The 24,287-nt window shown below is 51.9% G+C and overlaps 6 protein-coding genes across 6 annotated transcripts; 3 read left to right on the top strand and 3 right to left on the bottom strand.

Moving 5' to 3' along the window:
• Nucleotides 1-1,420: 1,420 nt before the first annotated feature.
• On the top strand, nucleotides 1,421-4,258 carry BU24DRAFT_435091 (uncharacterized protein; the record flags this gene model as incomplete). The annotated part of the gene is made up of 6 exons (XM_033530064.1): nucleotides 1,421-1,508; nucleotides 1,570-1,816; nucleotides 1,871-2,138; nucleotides 2,190-3,088; nucleotides 3,136-3,320; nucleotides 3,372-4,258. The coding sequence occupies 6 exons, from the start codon at nucleotides 1,421-1,423 to the stop codon at nucleotides 4,256-4,258; spliced, it is 2,574 nt and encodes an 857-aa protein (XP_033381020.1).
• Nucleotides 4,259-7,392: 3,134 nt separating this feature from the next.
• BU24DRAFT_435090 (DUF803-domain-containing protein) lies at nucleotides 7,393-9,754 on the top strand (the record flags this gene model as incomplete). Its single annotated transcript, XM_033530063.1, has 3 exons — nucleotides 7,393-7,872; nucleotides 7,915-8,368; nucleotides 8,433-9,754. 3 exons carry the CDS (start codon nucleotides 7,393-7,395, stop codon nucleotides 9,752-9,754), a joined length of 2,256 nt encoding a protein of 751 aa, XP_033381019.1.
• A 614-nt stretch (nucleotides 9,755-10,368) lies between these two features.
• On the bottom strand, nucleotides 10,369-12,807 carry BU24DRAFT_425313 (MFS general substrate transporter). Its single transcript, XM_033528717.1, has one exon. It carries the CDS (start codon nucleotides 12,410-12,412, stop codon nucleotides 10,571-10,573), a length of 1,842 nt encoding a protein of 613 aa, XP_033381018.1. The 5' UTR covers nucleotides 12,413-12,807; the 3' UTR covers nucleotides 10,369-10,570.
• A 1,363-nt stretch (nucleotides 12,808-14,170) lies between these two features.
• On the bottom strand, nucleotides 14,171-17,235 carry BU24DRAFT_425312 (WD40 repeat-like protein). Its single transcript, XM_033528716.1, has 3 exons — nucleotides 16,311-17,235; nucleotides 16,047-16,259; nucleotides 14,171-16,000 (listed from the first exon to the last, which is right to left on the bottom strand). The coding sequence occupies exons 1-3, from the start codon at nucleotides 17,013-17,015 to the stop codon at nucleotides 14,441-14,443; spliced, it is 2,478 nt and encodes an 825-aa protein (XP_033381017.1). The 5' UTR covers nucleotides 17,016-17,235; the 3' UTR covers nucleotides 14,171-14,440.
• A 942-nt stretch (nucleotides 17,236-18,177) lies between these two features.
• Nucleotides 18,178-19,922, bottom strand: BU24DRAFT_256827 (acyltransferase-domain-containing protein). The gene is made up of 4 exons (XM_033522452.1): nucleotides 19,561-19,922; nucleotides 19,233-19,476; nucleotides 18,738-19,183; nucleotides 18,178-18,682 (listed from the first exon to the last, which is right to left on the bottom strand). The coding sequence occupies exons 1-4, from the start codon at nucleotides 19,749-19,751 to the stop codon at nucleotides 18,280-18,282; spliced, it is 1,284 nt and encodes a 427-aa protein (XP_033381016.1). The 5' UTR covers nucleotides 19,752-19,922; the 3' UTR covers nucleotides 18,178-18,279.
• Nucleotides 19,923-21,535: 1,613 nt separating this feature from the next.
• BU24DRAFT_494638 (ATP-NAD kinase) lies at nucleotides 21,536-22,994 on the top strand (the record flags this gene model as incomplete). Its single annotated transcript, XM_033534070.1, has 1 exon — nucleotides 21,536-22,994. Exon 1 carries the CDS (start codon nucleotides 21,612-21,614, stop codon nucleotides 22,992-22,994), a length of 1,383 nt encoding a protein of 460 aa, XP_033381015.1. The 5' UTR covers nucleotides 21,536-21,611.
• Between the last annotated feature and the right edge of the window lie 1,293 nt (nucleotides 22,995-24,287).

Here is a 24,287-nt window from a genome sequence, read left to right as displayed (position 1 = left end):
TACAAAACGAGCGGTGAGAAAGGAAGTGGCCCGTACAGTCTAAGTGAGGGCGATCGATCAGAGCGAGCGAGAGAGCGGCGAGCCAGAGAGCCCCAACTTCACCTCGACACTGAGGTAAACAAACGCGCTCCTCAGGTAAAGGTGGCCGCCTACCTGACAACTATATAACTGAGTGCCCGCTCTCTCGCTGAGGTTGACTATTCCTTCTTCTCTCCACCACCTAACGACTCTTCTCTCATCCCCCAACAACCTTTCCAACGCTCGTTGTCGTTTAACTCTTCTTCGCTCACCAACGTTTATGCTTTCATCGATACGACGTTAAGAACTTCACGCTTCCCAACATCAAGACGAGAACTCAACGCCCTTCAAAGCTTCCGGCCTTTCTTGGTGGAGGTGGAGATCCTCACTGGTTTCGAGCACCTTCATTTCCCCATCGCCAACTTCTTCGACGCAGCCCATTCCAAGACGACCAGCTTCGCAACAAGACTTGCCATCGACACCACAACAACAACATCACTCTGCGTAAGTATCATTTTTCACTCTCTCCTCCTACACCCTGGCCTGGGGCTGCCAACCCACCATCCACCACCTCCTCCCGCGTTCTCATCTTCTGCCATCCATCCACCATGTCTCTTGCTTCTCGTTTCCTATCTCGCTCTCCTTCAGTCTACAACTGTAGTCTCCATCCCCTCCGTGACTTGACTCCAACCAAACTTTATCGTAGCCTAGTTAACTGAATGAAAAGGCCAGAGTATTGCACAGTGACAGTGAAATATTCTACCCCAGTATGGAGGGGGTAACCTACACGAACCCTGGGGAGCCTCAACCTGCCTATGGTGGGCAAGGTCAAGCTCAATATGGGTATGCTGGAGGACCTCAGTCTGGGTATACCGGACAAGGTCAATCTCAACATGGGTATACTGGGGAACCTCAGTCTAGGTATACTGGAGGACCTCAACTTCCTCAATTTGGCCAATTTGGTCGATTTGGGCAGGCTGGATATCCTGCTCAACCCGGTTTTCCTGGATATTTCGGACATTTCAATAATGTCCAAGGCATGTGGCCACCTCCCTTTCCTACTTCCAGTCCGCAAGTGAACGCAGAAACCCGAATGGCAAGTCTGCCTCCGTGGTCACGTGATACCGATCACCGCCAAGACCCCCAAGCTCACCTTTACTTCCCCGGTCGCGACTTGACGCTCTCTAGCTCCCAACTCCAACGTCGCATCCAACCACTCCCTCTACGTCGTGGTCTTGTCAACTCACAGAGTGGAGGAGCATTCCACACAGATCATTCCGTCGCCCCAAGCTGGCATACTACCTACGTCGACCCCGATCAAGTGCCGTGTCTAGCTCCCCTTTCCCCAGACCCGTCCGGTCCAGAGCTCGAGCTTGCTCAAGTCGTTGGCACGATGGCAGACATGGACATCAGACATGATGACAATGACAGGCGCAGACGCAACAACAACGGCTACCGAGGAGGCGGAAACCGCAAGCGTGCTCGCGACGGTAAGTCAAGGTTTCTCCTCTCCCTCGCTTGGACTCTCACTAATTGAACTTTTTTTTGTAGATGAGGATGATTATCACTACGATCCCCGCCGCCGCCCTCCCCAGCGCCAACGAGGCGGAGATGACCAGCCAGCGTCGCGTCGCCGCTACGAGGAAGTTCCCTTCGCAAAACTTCGCCGCATGACCTTGAACATCGCCGGCTCTGCGCAACTTCCCCAGGATGAGGCCATCGAGCTCGCGAAGGTTTTTGCTGAGAACTACGACGACGAAAGGCTCAGGAACGACTACTTCGACATCATCATTCAGCTGTAGGATAACCACCCGATTCCATAGGGCGTAAGTGAAGCTGACATAGCATGCAGTATCCTTGAGCAGCCAGTGAAGATCCCCTTCGTTGCAGCTGTCATCTTCTACGGCAACGATGCGAAGTCTGAGATCATGGCCGATGCGCTCAAGCGCGTCTCGTCGCGTGCCCAAGAGGCCCTCAATGGAGGTCTTTGGAAGGAATTCAAGCTCATGTTGCGCTTCCTTGCTTGCTTGCAGGCTCGTTATGACGGGGATGGAGTCTTCACTTTGCTGAACCAGCTTTTCGACACGGTCGTTGACTTGCAGAGTGCCAATGAGAACGATGTAAGGGTGATATTCATCAGAAAATAAAGTCTCGAAGCTAACACGGCTTAGGTTGTTGGAATTGAATTGGTCAAGATCATCCTTTTGACGATCCCCTACGCTCTCGCATACTCCGGAAGTGCCTTCGAATCTCAGGCCAAGGACGTCCTCGATAACACCGGTATCGTCGCTAGCAACATGCTTCCTATGGAGGGACTCATTCACTCCTACTTGCCCGACAGCGAGGAGAAGCCTTTGGCATACCACAGCGTTATTGGCCTTCTTCAGCAACAGCTCACCACCGAGGCCGAGACCGGCTGGCCTCTCGTCGTTCTTCCCAAGTTTGACCGCGAGGGTCTTCGCAAGCAAGCGGGCGAGGACACCATGACCGATGCTCCCGCTTCTCACCCATTCCCCACCATCGAGATCCCCTCTCCAATGAACCCAGGCTCGCGCCCTCTCTTCCCGGAGTCCTATCTCTCACTCTATGGCAACCAGGATTTGGTCACGGTTCCTGATATTACGAACATCGCATCGTCCTTGTTCCGCGACGCCATTGTCGATACCATTGACCAACTTCACTTCAATAGAGATGCTGCCGCGAAATTGCTCATCGAAATCGACAACTACTGGACCGTCGGTGTATTCGCCAAGCGTAGCACTTCATTCGAGTTGATGCGCGAGATCAACGAGGAAAAGGCTCACTTCAAGCCTGAAGATGTGATCATGGACGCAATCTTCTCGCAGATCTTCAAGCTGCCTGCTCCGGAGCATAAGCTGGTGTTCTACCACTCCATCATCACATCTGCTTGCAAGATTGCACCTACGGCCATTGCGCCTTCCCTCGGACGAGCCATTCGCGCTGTCTACAAGTACATCGACATTATGGATCTGGAGCTGGTCAACAGGTTCTTGGATTGGTTCACCCACCACTTGAGTAACTTTGAGTTCAGATGGCGCTGGACTGAATGGTGAGTATCTTGCAGCGTCGTTCTCTTGCAGTACTAACAAATGCTAGGCTTGAGGACCTTCCTCTATCTGATCTTCATCCAAAGAAGGCGTACATTCTTGCTGCGATCGACAAGGAGATTCGTCTCTCATTTGCTAAGCGTATTCGCTCAACTGTCCCTGAGCAGATGCATTACCTCATTCCTAATCGCCTTGACGAGGACAACAGCCCTGACTTCAAATACGACGATCCAAGTATGTTGGTTGTAATTTGGTAACGATGAATCGATGCTGACAAGTGAACAGGTACTCCGTATTCTCAAGAAGGTCAGGCACTTATCACCCAGCTTCGCAAAAAGGCCTCCGATGAGGTCATACAGGAAATCATCAACAAGATCCATACCTTGGCTGTTGAGCAGGGCATCGCCGATGTGCTTGTGCCATCTACTGACGCACTCGTCACTTCAATCTGCCGCATGGGCGCTAAATCTCTGTCCCACGTTCTGTCCTGCATCGAACGAAACAAGGATCGCCTTTTGTCTGTCGCCAACGAGTCTGATGCTGCTCGACGCCAGATCGTTGCGAGCGTGGTCGAGTACTGGAAGGACCAACCTGGTGTCGCCGTGCGAATCATCGACATTCTTCTCAACTACCAGATCCTCGCTCCTATCACCGTTGTCCAGTGGGCCCTTGGCGACTTCCTCGGTGCCGGCGAGGTCCTGGCCAAGAGCTGGGTGTTCGAGATGGTATCAAACACCATGAGCAAGGTCGCGAACCGAAACCGCCAGATCATTGTCGCCCGTTTCCAGAAAGGACTGCCCCAGGAGCAGATCGAGATGGTCGAAGCCACCCTCACCAAGGACCGCGAGAGCGCCCGCGAACTCTTCAAGTACATCGACGACCAACTTTCTGGAGTCGCCACCGGCGCTGCCGACACACTCATCGAGCGTGAATCTTCTGGCGAGTTAAGCGCTGAGGACGGCCAATACGTCCGCGCTTGGGCCGTCCGCTGGCGCACCGTGTTCCAGCGCAAGGCACAGGTTGAAGAGTCGGTCGTTGGTGAACAGGCGGTAGATGCTAAGATCAAATACCTCGCTGCACAGCCCGAGCCTGTTCCTATCGAAGAAGATGCCAATGCCGCTGGCAATGGCGTCGACGTCAAGAACAGCGACGAGATCGAACTGGACATCTAGTAGATGTCTCAGGTCACTCTTCCTGTCCAAGCCCCGACTAGGACATACACACAACCAAAATTCGGGACATCATCAAAGGCGTTCTGGATGCATACTGTTCTTTCTTCTGTTTTTTTGCTATTTTCTCTTTTTGTCTCTCAATCACAGTTACATCAATCGGAAGCATCAAGGAAAGGAACTTTGGCAAGGTGGGGGATTTTCTTTTGCAAGTGTCCTTGGATCTTCAATTTGCTTCCCCAATCGGAAGTTTCCTCCCTTCTATGGAGGACATGGGGAGCTCAGAGGGGGTTTTCATCAACGAACAAAGGCGACATGAATCGCAATTGTCAACGTACGGTATGAGCGAGAGAGAGCATGTACGGTGGCAGTAAGCAGTACCATCAACAGTCACCCACTCCACCTTCCCTTCCCTTCCCATCCCATCCCATCCCCTTCTCCACCACAACCCTCAAAACCAAGTACGCACAAACACCCACACGCACGCACCACGAGCGAGTTGGGAAAAAAGAATCACTCACCACGATCAACAACGGGAGAGCCTGGGATCGAGGAAAATGTCACGCGCTATGTATTTGCCTGCAAACGACTCGCTTGCATCGCGTGATAGGACACCTCCATGGCTCTCTTTTTCGTGGTTTGCTTCTTTCTTTCCCCTTGCGAATGGTGCGCAGTGTGTGTGTGTTTTGTGGAGGAAAGGTTAAGGTTTGGGTGTCGGGGTTGGAGGTCGGGGGTGAGGGGGTGGTTTGGAGGAGACTGAGGTGATGGTGATGGAAATGTACGATTAGATATTATAAAAAGGTCTAAGGGAAGCTTTTGTAAAGTAATGGGAATTTGAGGAAACACTCCCATGTGCGATCGATGGTTTGGATGGAGTGATGTGATGTGATGTGATTGCATTGATTGAGTTGAACTGAATGAATAGAATGATCGAGTTGATGAATATTGAATTGAAAACTGCTCTGTAGATTCCTTGTACATACACTGGGAACGAGAAGTAGGAAAGGAAATGTACTTGCCTACCTACCTACCTGCCTGCCTGCCTGCCTGCCCACCTATGTAACTATCATGACATGATACACATATCCTACAAGTAATGAGATCAGACCGATCTAGCCAACGACACACACACACACACATACACCCCCCCCCCCCCAACATAACATCTTTCCCTCCTAAAAGCTACGTATACAGAGAGGAGAAACTGAATATGTACGTATAGACTACATTATCAGATACCCACATACAAAATTGTTCTATACGTAACAGTCACAAATAGATGAGAGAGAGATGCGGGAATGGGAGACTCAACTCCCATGGCATAGGTAGGTAATGTAATGTAATGTAATGTAGGAGGGAAGACGCCAATGCGCACCGGGGAGGTGGATTTGAGTAGGTAATGGTACTGTGTTGTTTTTGATTCGACGAACACATTCGACGCACTGCTCAGTCAGATAGGTGCAGAATACCTACCCATGCAGCTATTTAGTCGGTATCGGGGGGACGTCCCAAGGAAGAGTAGAGAGAAAGGAAAACAAAACAAGAATCGGAGGAGTTCGAATCCTCGGTAATGTACACGGATGCACAGATACCTACAGTACACATAACTACTCAGACACCTACGCATTAAGTAACTATCAGAGTATAGAGGAGAGGAGTATGGAGGAGAAGATGGACAATTAAGAGCGTATGATTGGCGCACTCGGCCCGGTGCCCAAGCAAAAAAACATCGGGGATGGGGAACGCAAGGGATGGGATTGGATTGGGGGAGCTTGGGGATGTGGAACTGGCATATGCATGGTGACATCGGTGACTTGTGTGTCGCTCGCGGTTCTAACTTCTCGGGCTTGTTTTTGGCAGTGACCTTCATGCGGGGACTTTCGAGTAGCTACGCTGCCTACCTCGTAAGTTATTGTGAGTTTGAGGGTTGGATTGAGTGTGTACAAGGATGGAACAAAATGGAATAGGATTAAGGTACGGAGCGCATTAATTACTATTATTAAAACAGACGAGATGTTCGAGTTTCGAGTTTCAAAAACCACCGGAGACTCTTCGAATCCAACATCATCACTGTCAGCCTCTCTTCCCACGCCTCATTACGAACATGGCAAGGCTTGGAATCCCTGCCACGGAGAGGGAAAGCGTGGGTTTGATTGGCCTGTGTTGGGAGTGTACGCTTGGAGCTTGGAGCTTTGGGCGAGGGAGATCGGAACGGGTATGCGTTTTGGGTTTCTTGCCTGGGTGAGCCCGTTACGAGGCGAGGGTAGTTACTGTGTATGGGATGGGCGTATATGTATGCATGGGTGGGTACATACATTGGACTGCGGAGTACAAGAAAGCTAACTTCAAACCTTTTGCCTGACTTTTTCTGGATGGTACGGGGAGATTCAAGTACTTGGTTTCCTTACATACGGAATACGCCCATCGACACTACGGAGTACTCTCCTCCTTCTTTTTTATTTTTTCCCTCGTCCGCTTTTTCGACGACGGACGAATCGAAGGAACGAGACTAGCTAGTAACGAACGAACTACCGCGACTCGAGCAGAAAAAGAGAAGAAATCAATTATTGGTTTTATGCTGCGGGACTTATAACTAGCAAGATAGCATAGCATAGTTGTTAGCTGTTACTCGTAGCATGGCCTAACCCAAACCCGACGTCCCCCGTCCACATTTATCTCCGGTGTACCCGACCTCATCTCATCGACAATCCTATCCAGTATTATCCAGTTACCCAGTATCCAGTATCCCCATCCAATCTTTTACGAGGTACGACGAACGAGCGAAAGCCTACCTATACGGCGACGAATACGCATCAACTACAAGTACATACTCCGTATCTACTAGCTACCTCACCTTAGCCACTCGCAGCTAGCTAGCCAGCCCAGCCAGCACCTGCGACCGAACATCATCCCCGTGCACCACCACCACCACCACCACCTCACCACCTCCTCTCCTCGTCTCGCATAACAAAAACCCGCCTCTGCGCGCCACACTTTCCGTCCCCCCTCCCTCCCTCCCACGCACGCTCGCTCGCTTTGAATCGCAAGCAGCAGTAGGCTGGAAGGCAGGCAGGCAGGCGGCCGCAACATACCACAAACGAACACAGAACGCACGCACAGAGAGGGCAGCACACAAGATGCTTCTCCCATCACCGTACGACACCACCTCCGCCCTCCTCCACGCTGCAGGTCCAGCATCATCCACCACATCACTACCCACCACCACACTACTTTCGAGCACAACAATCCCCCTCTTCTCGCACACCCCCCACAATGGCACCGGCGGCGGAGGAGGAGGAGGAACCGGCCACCTCAACCCAGAGAACTGGAGCTCGCTCATCGGCATCATAACCGCGATCGTGGGCAACATTCTCATCTCGTTCGCGCTCAACATGCAGCGGTACGCGCACATCCGCATCGAGCGCGAGTGGCAGGCGAAGGAGAAACTGCGAAAGAAGCGGCGGCGGAGCAGAAACAGCAGCAGGAGTAAGATTCGGAAACGTTATCGCGACGCGGGGATTGTCGAGGAGGACGAGGACGAGGAGGAGGGGGGGAATGAGGTCACGGAGCGGGCGCCGTTGCTCGGGGGAAGGACGCGGACGCGGAGTTCGAAGTCGGTGGGCGGGGAGGAGGGGGGGAGTGAGTCGTCTGGGTCCGAGGGGGAGAGCGGGGATGGGGAGGAGGAGGAGGCGTACAAGCAGACGTCGTACCTGAAGAGTCCGTACTGGTGGGCGGGCATCATAATGATGACGACGGGCGAGGCGGGGAATTTCCTGGCGTATGGGTTCGCGCCTGCGTCCATCGTGTCGCCGCTCGGCGTCGTCGCGCTCATTTCGAATTGCATCATCGCGCCGTTTATGCTGAAGGAGCCGTTTCGTCTCCGGGATGCGCTGGGGGTGTTGGTTGCGGTTGGGGGCGCTGTCACGGTGGTGTTGTCCGCGAGTGATAATAATCCGAAGTTGGGGCCCGATGAGATTTGGGGTTTGATCACGACGTGGGAGTTTGAGACGTATTTGGGGGTTACGGCGGCGGTTATTGTTATTCTGTCGGTTTTGAGTAATCGGTATGGGGAGAAGAATATCTTGATTGATTTGGGGTTGGTGGGATTGTTCGGTGAGTTTGGTCTTTTGATCGATTTGATATTGAGAAAAGGGCTATATGCTAACGATGTGTGTAGGTGGCTATACCGCACTCTCGACGAAAGGAGTCGCTTCCATGCTTTCGTACACCCTCTGGCGCGCCATTACTTTCCCGGTCACGTATCTCATGGTTGCTACGTTGGTTTTCACGGCGGTCATGCAGATCAAGTATATCAACCGGGCGCTCCAGCGCTTCGACGCCACGCAGGTCATTCCTGTGCAATTCGTCCTGTTTACGCTTTCTGTGATCCTCGGTTCCGCGATTCTCTACCGCGACTTCGAGCGGACGTCGGGAGGAGACGCTGGGAAGTTCGTCGGAGGGTGCGCCCTGACGTTCATGGGTGTCTGGCTCATTACGAGTGGGCGAACACGCCGGAACGACGACGAGGAAGACGACGACCGAGAACCCGAACCCGACTACTCCATCAATCTCATGGAGGAGCGGTATCACGATGAACTAGACGACGGCGATGCACACAAGGCGGGGACGAGCAGTCGACGGACCTCCACCGTGCGAGCATCGTCCCCTCCCATCGACATCGCGCGCTCCAACTCCACCTTCTCCTCCCAACACCCGTCAAGAAACAACTCCACAGACGGACAAGCAAACATCCAATTCACACCCGCCACGCCCTCCCCTTCCACTCCTCCACCTCACGCTACAAACCCATGGACACCTCCACCACGCACGCCTCCAGGCCGCCCCTCCACAGGCTCAGGAATCCGGCCAGCGCCACCATCATCCTTCCTCTCAAACCGCGCTTCAACCTATTCAACCCCCGTCCTCCCCTCAGAAGCCATCCTCCCACAAGCCACAACCTCCACCCCAACCCTCCCCTTAACATCAACAACACCATCGCCACTCCCACAGACCCCAACACGAGGGACATCTGACCCACACCTCACCACCACGACCCCCTCAACCCTCCCGCCCCGCCTCCGCAGAGGCGACACCGCCGAACGCCTCCTAACCCTCTCCTCCTCCGCCCTCAACAACCCCCGCTCCTCCATCCCAGGCCCCCTCCTCGCCTCCCCGCTCTCCGCCTCCCTAGCAACAATGGTCGCCGACCTCAAACGCAACTCCTCTCTCCGCACGCCCACCACCCCGGGTCCCTCCTCGTCCTTCTCCACCCGCCGCCGCGAATCAGTCCTCGGTATCGGCGCAGGCGAGATCGACGAAAACGCAATGTGCGACTCGCCGCTTGAGCGGCGGCGCACGGCGACGGACGACGTGCCCAGCAACACTGCGACGAGGAAGAGGAGTCTTAGTGGGACGTTGGGGGAGCTGTGGCGCGGGATTAGGAGGGAGATTGGTACTGGGGATGTGGTGGAGGATGAGGAGAGCGGTGGGAGGAGGTAGGGAGATTCGATTCGATAATGTGTATATTTGGAGTAAACTATTTATTAAATATTTTTTTTGACTGTTATGGGTTTGGTATTTGGATTTGTAATGTTGATGGGTGATGGGTGAAGTTGGGGGATGTGATGTGACGTTTATATTGATGAGTGAGTGATGACGCGATGGGAGTGAGTATGTATCAATCGTCCAAATCGACAAAAAACCGACACTAGGTAGGAGTAAAACCACGACACGACACACTGGTCTTCATTTAGAAACACACGCCACGCCGTGGACACGGACATCCACAGCCCGGCACTACATCTGTGTTGTACGCTGATATACGCCTCCTATACCCTTTACGTGAATTGGCGGGGAGCAATCGAATGCTAATCCTCTTCTTGTGTTTGTGTACTGTACTCCAATGTTTCGTGTACTATGTGCTTCTATACTCAGACGTAAGTCCCGCAGCAGCAAAGAAGCTATCAAAACCCCCGGGCTCCTTGGTTGATGATGTAATACTAAAGGGGGTGACTATAGTTCTCTAGGTCCGTCATCAGTGTCGATAAAGAAGAGAAAACAAAGAAAAACACAGTGACTCGTCATAATGAGAGATTGTTTGTTTGAAGTAAAAAGTCCATTATTAATTGCGCTCCGTATTAGTCTTTATCTAGTTCTGTGGTGTAGTGTTCGTTCGTCTTGGGTATTACTCTTCATCGTCATCTCGCCATATCGTAACACCACCATGTAAAATCAAACCCAAAACTCCAACCAAAAACGCCATGCAGAAACTCAAACCCATCACCATACCATATTCATACGCATCCCCACACCCCCTCACTTCGCAGCAAACCGACTCCTAGCCCTCAACTGCGCCCCAAAGAAAAACAACACATAAACGCCCACACTACACCCGACCGTCAATCCAGCCAACAACGTAACCCCCTTGTCGACGCCCAAATCATGAAACAACGGATACGAGAAATGAATACTCCCCGCCGCGAGCGCGGACCTGCAGAAATCGTTCCCCGCGAACAGGCTCGCCGCGTACTGCGGATACACCATCGGCAGGTAGAGGAAGATGCACTGGATGATGAGGAAGATGCCGATGGTGGTCACGACGATGCCGATGCAGGAGGCGATCCAGTGGACGTCGGAGCGGGCGGTCCAGGCGAAGATGAGGAGGCCCGCGGGCACGAGGAAGGTTACGAAGAGCGCGGGTATGAGGCGGCGTTCGGGCGCGCCGAGGCCGTTGGTTAGGATGGAGGGCTCGACGCGGTACCGGATGTACCACCAGTACCAGACAAGCGAGAGGACGACGCCGACGGTGACGGAGAGGAAGGTGAGGCCCATTTCGCCGAGGTTGAAGCCGTAGGTGGCGATGTAGACGAGGGGGAAGGCCTCGAAGAAGGAGTAGAAGATGCCGTAGATGAGGGCCGTGTAGATTGCTGTGAAGGCGATGGCGGGGTCGAGGAGGACGAGTTGGAAGGGCCGCCAGAGGGCTTCGATGGTGATGTCACGGGCGGTGAGGGACGCTTGCGAGATCTCGGATTGGGATTTTAGGTGGGTGGAGCCGGTGAGCTTGCGGAGGCGTTGGGCGCGGCGGAGGAGAATGGTCGCGGAGGAGGTTTCAGGGAGGAAGAAGAAGAGGACGAGGAAGATGGGGCCGTTGAGCCAGAGCATCTCCCAGAGTGACCAGCGCCAGTTCTTGGCTTCGACGCTGAAGCCGGAGATGATGGGTCCTAGAGCTGGGCCGCAGGTCGCGGCGAAGGCCCACATGGAGAGCGCGTAGGGGAGCTTCACGAGGCTGTAGATGTCCTGGAGGGAGGCGCCTCCAGTGGCCAGACAGGGGCTGCCGAAGAAGCCTTGGAGGAAACGCAGCACGACGAGCCCAGCGAAGTTGTCGACCAGTGCCGTCGGCACGAGCAGGATCACAAAGATGGCGTACGAGATGATGTACGGCAGGTTCCTTCCAATGACCGGGATCTCAGACAGCGGCGAGAACAGCAGCGGGCCGATGCCGTAGGCTGCTACGTACATGGAGAGAGGAAGCGATGCCACGCTCAGCGACACACCGAACTCCTTCATGACGCCGCTCGCGCTGGGAGCGTAGATGGCAGAGCCCATGTAGACGGACATGGTGTATAAGAGGATCTGGGTGAGGACTACCGCCTTCTTCCCGAAACTCCAGTTCTGAGGATTGTCCTCGTCGTCAGTGGAGTACCAGTCGACGAGTATGGTTCCATCGTCCAGTGTTTCTGGCTCGATGGGTCGAGATGGCCCCTTCTCGATCGTCGCGGCTGTGTACTGCTGCTCGAGATCCGCCCTCGACACTGACCGCTGGAGCGCGGTCGTAGCACCCACATGCGAGGCCTGGGATCGTACTGTATCTACAGTTCGCGCAGTGTGTGTTTTGGCGAGGTTTGTCTCCGAGTCGTCGGACGGCTCGTCGGAATCTGATTGCTTCTCTGATAGGTTGACAGCTTCTTCTCTTCCAGACTCATCGGAGGACTCTTCCTCTTCTTCAGACTCTGATATGGGTTCGAGTTTGGGGTGGAGACGAGCATAGACGGCTGGGAGCTTGAAGTCTGCTCGCTCTTCTGGGTATTGTAGGACGCGGTTGTTGGTAGCGTATCTGATGATTTGCCCGATAGGCGCGTCGCGGATCAGGGCCGACATGGTTGTTGTCGCGGGGGTACAATGTGTGTATGTGACGCTAATGGATCGTTGATACTAGTTGTGGTTCTTCAAATCTGGAAATCGAATTCCTTAAGAGATAATCTCAAAAAGATAAACAAGTAGAAGACACTCGATGTTTGAAAACTGTTTGATGATGATGAAAAATAGTTCAACACCAGCACCGTCCCATACTTATACCCATCTCACTCTCCACCTCAACCTCAACAAGACCCCAAGCTGCACATTACAAAACAGTCAGACGAAAAAAAGGGACAATAACGCACGAAATCGGACATTACAAACCCATAATTCCACCCAACCCTATTGCGCAATTCAAAGGGAAATGTGCCAAGATGACAGGCACCAACACCCACCGCATGGCACAAAGATCGTCATCTGGGATGGCATAACTAGCACATGGGGTTTACTAATGCCCGTGTGGACTTAACCCTCAGGTACGAACAGAATCTGATTGTGGCTTGCCCTGTCTGCCTACCCTACCACGCAGGTTCATTATCGTTCGTCGTACAACCCCTCTCGCCTACCTAAAAACCGAGCCCGTACATCCACCCACCAATCAAACGCCCCACCGTACCAACGCTCGTGGCAAGGGACGTACGAAGTGTAAGCATCTCTTAACGCCACCCTGGCCAATCACAGCCCACCGCTTTCCTCCCTCCGCGCGCGCCAAGCAGCTTATCTCCATGGTAACTGGGAGCGGTTTAGCGGCGTGGAGTTTGATTGTTAATCGGAGGGACGCATTACAAACTCCGACGTTAACGTCATATCTATCTTACTGGGTTTGGCTGTAAGGTTTTTCTTTCTGTTTCTTTTCTAACGTTATGGCGTTTTTTTTATTGAGACGGACGGGCGTGGGATGGATGGATTACTATTCTGAATCTTGACTTTTTCGTCCGGGACCTTGGTTTGTGTGACTGATTGACTGGCTGATTGATTGACTCATGCTCATTCGGTCGGTCGGTCGACCACTTTATGTACTCATACCTACATACATACACCATACACCACACAACCACCAACACACTCATACCCATCCATCATCGTCCTCGTCATCGATGGACCCGCGTAGCCATCTTCCCACCTACCTATCCAGCGCCGCCGTACCTGAATAGCATCCGTGTTTCATGTTTATTCACACGTGGTGTGATGGGTCGTTCGTGTCAGATTGATAGGGGGTGGGGGTCTAGATCTAGATCTGGTTCTGTGGGAATGGAAATGGAAATGTTCTATGGCGGCTTCTTTTGCATTGTGGTGTAGTGTAGTGTAGTGTAGTATATTGGTGATGCTGAACAGACTTCGTTGGGGAACTTCCCTGCTTCTTTGAACGTCCCGCGGGAAAGATAAAGGAAAGGGAACGGGAGAATGGAGATGTACATCTCCCCCTTGTAATTTTGTTCAATCGGCGTGGCTCGGTTGACTTTTACACTTCTAGACGCTTGGGTGTAGGGTAATGATAAACGAGCATGATGATATGTTCGTCGGTGAAGTGAAGAAACTCCGTACGCCACGTTGTCAGTGGCTATGTGAGAACACGTGCTCTCTTTGTCCTGTGTATCATTGGCATCAAAATCTGCGTTTCTCTCCGTTGAAGAGGTTCGTGGTGAGGGGGGTTGAGTGTCACTCTATGTTAGCATGGTTGGAGTGTTCATTTGGCTTATGGGGTAGATGTTTGATGTAAAACTGCGCACGTGGATACCAATGCACCTGAATCTGTACTTTCGTCTGTTCAAAGCTTTGCTTTAGCGAAAACATAATCTATAAATACACACTCATCCATGGTACGCTATTCAATAACAATATGGAAAAGTACAATAAGCAATGATGGTCTAAAAGTTTTAACGCTCTTCCTAGGATACATGAAGTTCATTCCCCACAACATAAGCATATCCATATACCCATACATACTCCAGACCGGAAATCAGTCGCTGCATTACCGTATCATCGTCTGACTCTTAACACCAGCTCGGTGAAGTCGTGCGCGAGAAGGTCACTGACCAGACCGAACGACTATGGTAGCTGAACCTTCCAGATCCTGACCTTGCCATCTATTGACCCTGATGCTAGCCGGGTGGAGTCGTGCGAGACGGCTACTGATCGGACCTCATTCATTTCAGGGGTTTCAAGTGTCTGGAGGCACCTGCCGCTGCTCGCGTCCCAGATCTTGATCGTGCGGTCGGATGACCCCGATGCTAGCCAGGTTGAGTCATGTGAGAAGGCTACTGACTGAACCCGAAACTCATGGCCCTCGAGCGTATGGAGGCACCTGCCGCTTCTCGAATCCCAGATCTTGATCGTGCGGTCGGATGACCCCGATGCTAGCCAGGTTGAGTCATGTGAGAAGGCTACTGACTGAACCCGACTCTCATGGCCCTCGAGCGTATGGAGGCACCTGCCGCTTCTCGAATCCCAGATCTTGATTGTTGTGTCAGCTGACCCCGACGCTAGCCAGGTGGAATCGTGCGAGAAGGCGACTGATTTAACCCTATCGCTATGGCCTTTGAGCGTCCGGAGACACTTGACGTTGCTCGCATCCCAGATCTTGATCGTGGCGTCGGATGACCCTGATGCCAGCCAGGTGGAGTCGTGCGACCAGGCAACTGAAAGGACTTCCCCTCCCCCCCAATAAGCCTTAGACGTCTGACGGTGCTCCCTGCCGTCCGCATACCAGATCTTGATTGTGCCTTTTGCTGACCCTGCTATGTAGATAGAGTCATGCGAGAAGGCTACTGAATATACAGGACTGATATACCGTTCCCCGAAATTCCTATAGGAACGGCTCACAGAATTTCGGATGTACTCTTCTCTGCTCGCATTCCAGATCCTGATCGTCCCGTCTTGTGACCCTGATATCAGCCGGGTAGAGTCGTGTGAGTAGGCCATTGACCAGATTTCCCCCGCATGGCCCCTAAGAGTCTGTACAGGCCCTTCCAATGGTGGCAGCTTCGGCGATATCTGTCGCGCTATTGATAATGTGGTTGTATGCTCAGGATCGGATACATTTGACCAACCAGCCGAAGCCAACTCCTCAGGATCGGATACATTTGACCAACCAGCTGAAGCTAATTCCTCATCTCGAGTAATTCTCGGGAGCAATAGACCACCGTATTCCGAATTGAGCGTACTGAACTCTTCCTCAGTATGTAGCGACATTATCCAGCGATGTTGTAGGCATTGGCTTGTGGTCATTCGATCCTGGGGGGTTGCTGCCATTACACCAGCGATCAGCTCATGGCAATCGACTCCAATAGATATAGATTCAGGAAGCTGGAATCTCCGTTGTCTTTGACAATATCTCATCAACTCTCCGTCGTTCTGAAATGTAGCTTTGCCGGTCAGCATCAGAACAACGATCTCCCCAAAAGCCCACATGTCGGCTGCTTTGAAGTCAGCTATAGTTCTTGGCTTGAACCGATCCTGAAAGCCACGCAATTCTGGCGCCATGAACATGAGTGTGCCCTTGGCTGCTGATGTAGGTCCATTGCTTCCATCGGCGCGTTTACTGATGCCAAAGTCGGCCAGTACTATCCACCACTTTTCGTCTGGCGGCATTGTTTTAATGAGAATGTTCTAATAAAGTTAGACATTACTTGGCTGATAACAGGACTGATCATACCCCAGGCTTGAGATCTCTGTGAGCGAAATCATTCCGATGCATCTGGTCAAGACCTTCAAGTATTTGGAATGTGAGCTGTTGAACCTCTCCTACAGTTATTCTGCGTTCGCTAAGGCAGCGGTGAAGATCTCCATGGTGGCAGTATTCCATAGCAATAAAGATGGAACTTTCATTGTCGAACCACCCAAATGATTTGACGAACCATCGTTTGTACTACTATCACTTTTAGATAAGTAGTACGTGCCTCTAAAATGTTCAGCTTACCCGATCATGTGAGAACTTGTAGATCGCCTCTAGTTCTCGATTGAGATCTAAGGACATAGACCGATCCGAGGGTTTGTTGACGATCTTCACTGCCCGGATAGAACGCTGGCTTGTTGCATTTTTAATGCATTTCTCCAGGCGCACTTTTCCAAATGCTCCGTTCCCAAGGATTCGTCCCGCCTCCCAGTGTTCTTCTCGAGTGAATCGTCGCCCTCTATCATTAATTTCGGGGTATGAATGAATGGTGATAGGGCCTCGAAATGTAGTAGGGAGTTCGGAGTCCAGCACAAGGTCGAGTGGTCGAGACGTCTCTCCTTGCTGAGCCGGGCCATCGTGAATGCCACCATCTAGCGCGTTCGCACCGCTCGTGGGACCGAGGACCGCGTTTGGCATGGTTGATACCGTTGTACCCGTTGGTGTCGTGACTCGAATAGCGTTTGGATCTCCATTTGTGCCACACTCAATCTTGTAGCCTCGAGGAAGAAAGGTGTTGAAGTCTTGGATCAAATTAGGTTTTCCAGCAAAAAGAGTTAAGACCTGGCTTATAACACTTGTGGTATCAATTGCTCCGCTCTTAAAGTGCTTCATGATATCAAGGAATCGGTTATAGACGTCTGGATGATCCGAAAACTGGACCCTAACCTGAGCGAGATAGCTGCGTGAGTCGTATGGAATTGGTTGTTGCCTTTGGCCCATGGTCGCCATGGTCTCTCATGTCCTCTTTAACTCTTGAAGTATACACAAATGAATAAGTATGATACTCGAAATTAAGATGGGAAAAGTCCGAACTTGAGGTTTTCGTTTGTTACGAGTTGAGGTACGAGGGACGTCGTTGCTGAGGCTGGGATAGATGGTGAAGAGGGGACGTGCGTTTTTCAGCATGCAAAGACGCACTTATTGGTCGCTCATTGGGACGATTAGGCGCCGCATTTGGTCATTCACATCTCTCCCATTGGCCTAACTCTACTCGTAAGTTCTTATTGCTCCATTAGTCGCCCAACTCACATAGCCTTGTCACCAGTCCAGGTTAACAGCTCTCGATATCTTGAAGCTGGTCCTCGGGAACAGTGTGCATGGACTTGGTTGAGACCTGGTATGCTCTCAGAAATGTTGAACGAGAAGATGCCCACGAGTGGAAATGGATCCGTGAAGCAACGGTTTGAATATCGAAAAAGCAAGGCCAAAGTCGAAATCTTTCACCAAATTAGGCACCACCTCGAAGAAGCAAGGCTAGCTTGGTAGGACATTGGGAACTACCTTCTTATGACAAAAAAAACAATGCATAAGATCCGCAAAGCCAGCCAGTCAAGGCCAGTTAAACTGTGGCGAAGCGTTTAGCCTGATCCTTTCTGGTTTGAAATAACGAAGGACCCAAACTCAGCATGTTGACCAGGAGCTGAGTTCCGTTGGTAATAGGTAACGGCGTGAAGTACTTAAATATGGTATGGGGTGCCAATGGCTCCTGCTGTCGCCGACCACCCCCTTCCCAATCTGGAGTGCAACTTGGAGCTGCAGTTACTCGACAAAGGCATAAATGTCATACGCAGTCGAATTCAAGTCGCACTAGTAAAGTGATACCATTTCAACGTCAATTCATTTCCTACGTCCGCGAACTAAGGAAAAAGGGTATAAAGCCTTCGTTACTCTCGAAAAGTGAGATCCGGGAGCCGATAAAGAAAAGCCAAGAAAAAACACCAATGCTGGCCGTTGACGACACCTTGCGCCATTGTGCCCAAGCGAGTACAAAATGTAGTGATTGCTCATGACGTGTAAGAAAATCATGTGGGAGGAGAGAGATACGCCTGAAGGTGCCCAAATCTAGCTCTTGATGGTTAAAAGATTCGATCATCATGAGGTCAACAGTTGACGGAATATACCAAAGCACCGCTATCATATCCGGGAAAAGGAAAAGCCAGACTGCCGGTCTCTTGCCGATATCTACAATGAGTGCAGGAGCGGCGGGCCATGTTCATCTAATCTTTAGAGTCTTGAGGATGATGTTGTAGAATTTGGCGATAACGTTGATGACCAACATCAGCGCCGCTGGAGGCACAAAGATCTGCAGGAACTCAAGGGGAGTCTTTGGTCGAACCTCCGTCTCGATCCAGCCCGCACCTGTGACGGCTGCTGCCCCGTCCGTGCTGGGAGTTGTGCCTTGATCAGCGGGGAAACGGCCATTCTCGATGTAGTACTCGATGAGGTCGTCTTTCTCACGCCAGCGTGCAAGAAGCCAGTCGCTGAAAACCTGGTCATCATCGACGGGGATATCCTTGGTTGCGAAACGGCGCCAGTGCATGTTGACGGATTTGGGAGGTCGGCCTTCAAAGTATGATGAACGGAGGCCGAATAGGTCTTGGCCGAATTGACCTCGACTACGATATTTGTTTAGCAACATGTTCAGGATTGACTTGATTGAGTTTTACTTACGGTACGCCTTCATATGCAACGGTGCAATCATACATATAGTCTACAGTCGACTTCAACTCTCGGAGACAGAACAGAAGGCCGGTGCTTCGGGGCATGATAGTATGTCGCAAGTCCTCGATACCCTTCTTGTCAGCCCACTTCTTGCTTCCAATCCTCGCATTGTCGGATAAGTTGGTCCCCTCAGGGAAAATGAGCAGCCACATGGGATCGAGAGTCTGTGAGCCAGAGAGAGGCCCGCTGTGACTGGAACTTAGTTTGCGAAGCCGGTATTGGAAACGCTGTTGGTCTGTTGCCCATTTGCGGGAAAGGAAGATGAAGCCATAGAACATCATCCCCTGGCCGAGGACGGGAATGTACTTGATCGATTCCTTGAGGATGATGTAGATGTGGCCATGGAGTTTTGAAGTGTATGCGACCCACCATAGATAGATCCAATCCGTGTAGATCTACTCATTGTTAGCAGGCATGTGAACCAGCTGGGTAGAGGCATTTGACCTGGTGGTTTGCGATGAGGACCATTCGCTCAGGAAAGTCGCATTCAAGCCTGCCATCTTCTGTCTGTCGTAGCTGACCGCGAACGCTCTCGTCGCCGCTGACCCTCATTTTCACGGGGGCCCACCAATTGGTCATGGTGGTGACGACGAGACCAAACTGCTGCTTGGTCATAGCCATCCATGCATAATAATAGTCTTTACTGTGCCAATATAGTGGAGCACCGATTAGTTGCGTAATTAAGATGCTGGAAAGTCCGTATTAGCGTTTGTCACATGTCAATAGATGGGTGGCATTTGGAGGGCAGGCAGAAATGTAGACAGGTACTCACGCGATGCAACAGCTGTTAAAATAGAGAGCGAAAAGAGACATGCGAATAGCTTGCTTCCATGGAGCATGCTTTACAGCACCTCCAGGATGCTCTTGGGCTGGTAATTTCTTCTTCTCGAGCTCCTTCTTCTCTATGACGGAAGCAGGCGGAAGGCGCTGCCTGACGCCTTCGGTGGTCATGGTTGTAGGCATAGTGCAGGAGGAGCGGAAAGAGAATGATAGAATAAGAGGAGGTAAGGAAAGAGAAAGGGGGAGGAGGAAAGAATAGAAGGAGTAGAGCGATGATGAGGTACCAGGACGACGGGGTTGTAGGTTGACTATGACTAGTAGTGGTAGTGGTAGTGGGAGTAGTTGGAGTGGAGTGGAGTGGAGTAGTGGGAGTGGTCGGCGCTCAGAGGCGGGCGGTGGTCTCGGTGTCAGGCACTTCGGACAACGTTGTTGTGGATGTAAGACTTGGATGCGGCGAGCTAGAGGGAGGGCATGTTAAGTATGAAAGTGTTGTAGAATAATAAAATAAAAGAGTATGTTGATGAGTCAAAATGAGGAGGACGAGCGTGAGTAGTCGAAGGAGGACGGTAATGGGAATGAATCAGGTGCCATATCAGTACCGGATGAGATGGTATGGTGTGGTATGGTATGGTACTTGTATTGAGTGGGTGGATGATCGGAGGATGCGAGGTGTGAGATGGATGAAGATAGACGAGACGAGAGGGTAGGCAGGCAGTGGCAGGCCCCCAAAAGAGGCTGAGTGACGGGGCCTAATCTGGCTGGCTGGCTGGCTGGCTGGTTCAAGGCTGGTGGGCTGGTAGGTTGGGGATGTGGGATTCGCTGGTACGGCAGGGAAAGCACCTCCGGTACCACTCGATGATACAACTGGATACCGTAGGTAATGGGAATATAACTAGGTAGAGGTCCAGGTTAAGTATCTAAGTAATTCCTCGTAAGAAAGAGAGAAACATAAGTAAGGCAGGGAACGAATACGTCTATACGGCGATGGAGGGGGAAATACGAAAGCGGTATCGATTACGGTCATATGAATATGTACCCAAGGTATAGTACACCTACTTGGTAGTAATTAGAGTAGAGCCTAGAGTCTGGTAGAGGCCAAGTAACTACAACTACACTACATCAAGACCAAGGTCAAGATGTAATGGCAATATTGACTTGTTTCCCGGGCAGTGGAAATGTTGTAGATCCGAGCCGAATCAGACGGACAAATCAATCCGGGAATGGAAACACTCATCACTAATGACAACCCGTAGTTACGGGTACTATGACCACCTAATAATTACTACAGCTCCCATTAATGGCTTGACTATCATACTGACTACCTATTTAAATGCTGATGACTGCAAAATTGTTGCCTGTCAGCCTTAGAGAAGGGCTGTTTATTGAATAGCTACAGGCAGAGGGAATGGAGCTTGGGCCTCACGTATAGGCTACCAGTGGATCCAAGATAATCCCCGATACGAGTAAACGAGCTTCCTCTCTTCCAAGTCTTGACGTAGTACATACATGTACGCTCTCCAAGTAAGAGACAAGATCATCAGCATACTCGCACTAATTACTCTGTACCTACGTAAACACTCCATACAAGTACCAGTATTGTCCGTGTATCTAACTCTACATATACTAATATATGAGTGCATGTGTATTGGATTACACTCCCACCAAGATGCGACTACTCCAAGGCCTTTGGCATCTTGTCCCTGCGTTATCACATCTTGTATAGATGTTGTAATAATGTTTGTTTTCTAGGAGAGTATTGTAATATACACCCTTTGTTGCTAGCATCAAGTACGGGTATGGATGATTCTTGGGTTCACCCGCATGCGCACATGGCCTCCCAATCCAGAGACACACACCCCGCCTTGTGCGAATCATGTGCTAGACATTAACATTAGGTCGGCCCCGCCCAAGAGCCAACCAACCTCCGACCACCGACCTTCATAATTTATTTCATCACTTCTTAGTTCAGTTATATCTTACGCCTACTCCCCTCCAACATACATTCACTCTCACCCACACCTCCCACCTCCCACAACAGCAGCCATGAGCTCCCTCCTACAACACCGCATTCTCCCATGGCGGCTCCAGCTTGCCCGCCGAACCCTTTCACACCCACGACAATTCTCCTCAACCACCCCTCGACCCATCATCAAACCCATATCCGAACTCCCAGACCGAATAAAAGCATCCTACATCCAGAGTCCCTCAAAGACACTCCTCGCACTACAATGGCCCTCCCCGCCCCGGAACATCCTCATAACGAAGAAGAAACGAACCCCAGGAATCACCAAATCCCTAATAGAATACACCACCCACCTCGCGACCACCTACCCCTCCATCAACATCATCCTCGAGCCCTCCGCCGCCGCCGAAGTCCACGAGTCCCTCCCCTTCCCCATCTACACCTACGAGACCCCCTCCAACGAAACCTCGACACCCCGACACCTCCCCGAGAAAACCGACCTCGTCTGCACCCTCGGCGGCGACGGCACCATCCTCCGCGCCTCGAGCCTCTTCTCCCACTCCGCGACCGTCCCGCCCATCCTCTCCTTCGCAATGGGCACCATCGGCTTCCTCGGCGAGTGGAAATTCAAAGAATACAAGCGCGCCTTCCGCGAAGTCTACATGTCCGGCGCCCCAGATGCCTACTCGAAACTCGAGTTCCCAGAGCGCGCCGAATCCGACCTCCAGCGCGAGCGCGAGGCACTCCCCCAATCCCCTGACGACCCGCTCGACAAGCCACCGCTCTCATACACCGACATCCGCGGCAAAACCATGGGCTCCAACCGCCCCGCCCGCATCCTCGTGCGCAACCGCCTCAAAGTCGGCGTGTTCGGCCCGTCAGGCGAGCGCATCAACGGCACCTCAGAAGAAGGCGACACGTACGCGCTCAACGAAGTAATCGTGCACCGGGGCTCGTCCCCGCACCTCAAGATCATCGACGTCTTCGTCGGCGGCCGCTTCCTAACCGAAGGCGTCGCAGACGGCATGATCATCTCGTCGCCGACCGGCTCGACCGCATACTCGCTGTCCTCGGGGGGCTCCATCGTGCACCCGCTGGTCCCGTCCCTGCTGCTCACGCCCATCTGCCCGCGCTCGCTGTCCTTCCGCCCGTTGGTGCTGCCTGCCGAGACGCCGATTACGCTGCGCCTCGGCGACAAGAACCGCGGCCGCGAAGTCGAGGTCTCGATTGACGGGAAGCGCATCTCGCGGGGTTTGGGGTCGGGCATGGAGGTCCGCGTGCTGGGCGAGACGGTCAAGAACGCGGCGGGCGAGTGGTGCGGCGGCGTGCCGTGTATTGTGCGCGGCACTGTTGGGTCGGAAGAGCGGGATGAGGATCATTGGGTCGGGGGGCTGAATGCGTTGTTGAAGTTTAATTATCCGTTTGGGGACCAGGATGGTGGGGGCATTGAGGGTCATCGGTGAACGAGTGAGCGAGCGAGCGAGCGAGCCAGTGAGCCAGCGAGCCAGTAGGAAAATGATACATGAGGGAGGTGGAGAGCTGTAAGATAGGAAGGAAAAGACGTGTGAATGATTGCGAATATGTACATTGCCACGACATATTACACCAGATACCCCTCGCGACCCACGACATATAATCACACATAGCTGGGCATATACAATACAACACATACGAAATCTCGAACATACAATAAAAAGAAGAAAGAAAAGTACCTCAATCCATAAATCCAAATTCGAAATTCCAACCAAGGTCAAATATATGTATTTTCCATGTGGACCACGCTCGAGAGCTCATTGCGTCAAGACAGCATTTTGATCGAACAGAACTTGATAAACTAACGGCCTCCTTTTTTTTACTGCAAGTCACTCTATCCTATTCCTATCTACGGCGCTGGGGCACGCGATGAGCACACTGGATATGGGGTGAGGGGGCAGACGCAAGCACAGTACATACGCCATAGTGATATTGACACCATCATTTTTCTGCCTGCCGCAACTGTGTGTGTTGTTTGTGTGTCTATCTATACATGGCTCCCTCGAGTCAAGGAGCTTGCATTCAAAAGGATCCAGAAGGCCTCGCCATTTCCCCTGTGCCCAACCCCTCTCTTTCCGGTAACGCAAAGTCGTACATGACATTTGACATGGCATTAACACGCCCAGACGCGTTCCACACAAGGTTGATCATCCTCCGCCTCCACCTTCACTCCTCATCCTTTCCGCATTTTCTCTGCCGCAATTAACACCCAAAAAGAACAAATTTCTAACCCAGATCGTAGGGCGAGCACACCATCGAAGAAGACGTGGTGAAGAGAAGGAGACAGACGCAAAGTTGTGTGTCCGGGGAAGGGGAAAGTGTGACTAGTAAAACAGATTTTGGTCGGGGTGCGCGAATACGTCCGGTTCCGTCCCTACACAACCCATGGATTGATTGATAGTGAAGAGGGAATCTTTCATGTACCCAACCAAAGACGAATGGATCCGAAAAATCTCGAAGTGACAAAAAACAGTAATTTGAGGCGCAAAAAAGGTTGCCAAAGTCGCCGACCCGAATTGTGGATACCGTCGGGTCTCGCTCTGCCGGATATTAAAGTGGCAGAGATTTGTGGTGTTGAAAAAAAGAACTCCTTAGAACACCGAGCATTAAAGTGCCAACCCGCCTGCTCCTGTTTGACTCCGTGCATCGGTGATGGTGATTGAGAAGCAGCAAATACTCCAGTTTGGGGAAAGACAATTGGTCCAAGTCGATTAGGAAATTCT

Source organism: Aaosphaeria arxii (assembly GCF_010015735.1).
Source record: "Aaosphaeria arxii CBS 175.79 unplaced genomic scaffold BU24scaffold_7, whole genome shotgun sequence".
Lineage (NCBI taxonomy): Eukaryota > Fungi > Ascomycota > Dothideomycetes > Pleosporales > Aaosphaeria > Aaosphaeria arxii.
This window is presented reverse-complemented; position numbering and strand designations above follow the sequence as displayed.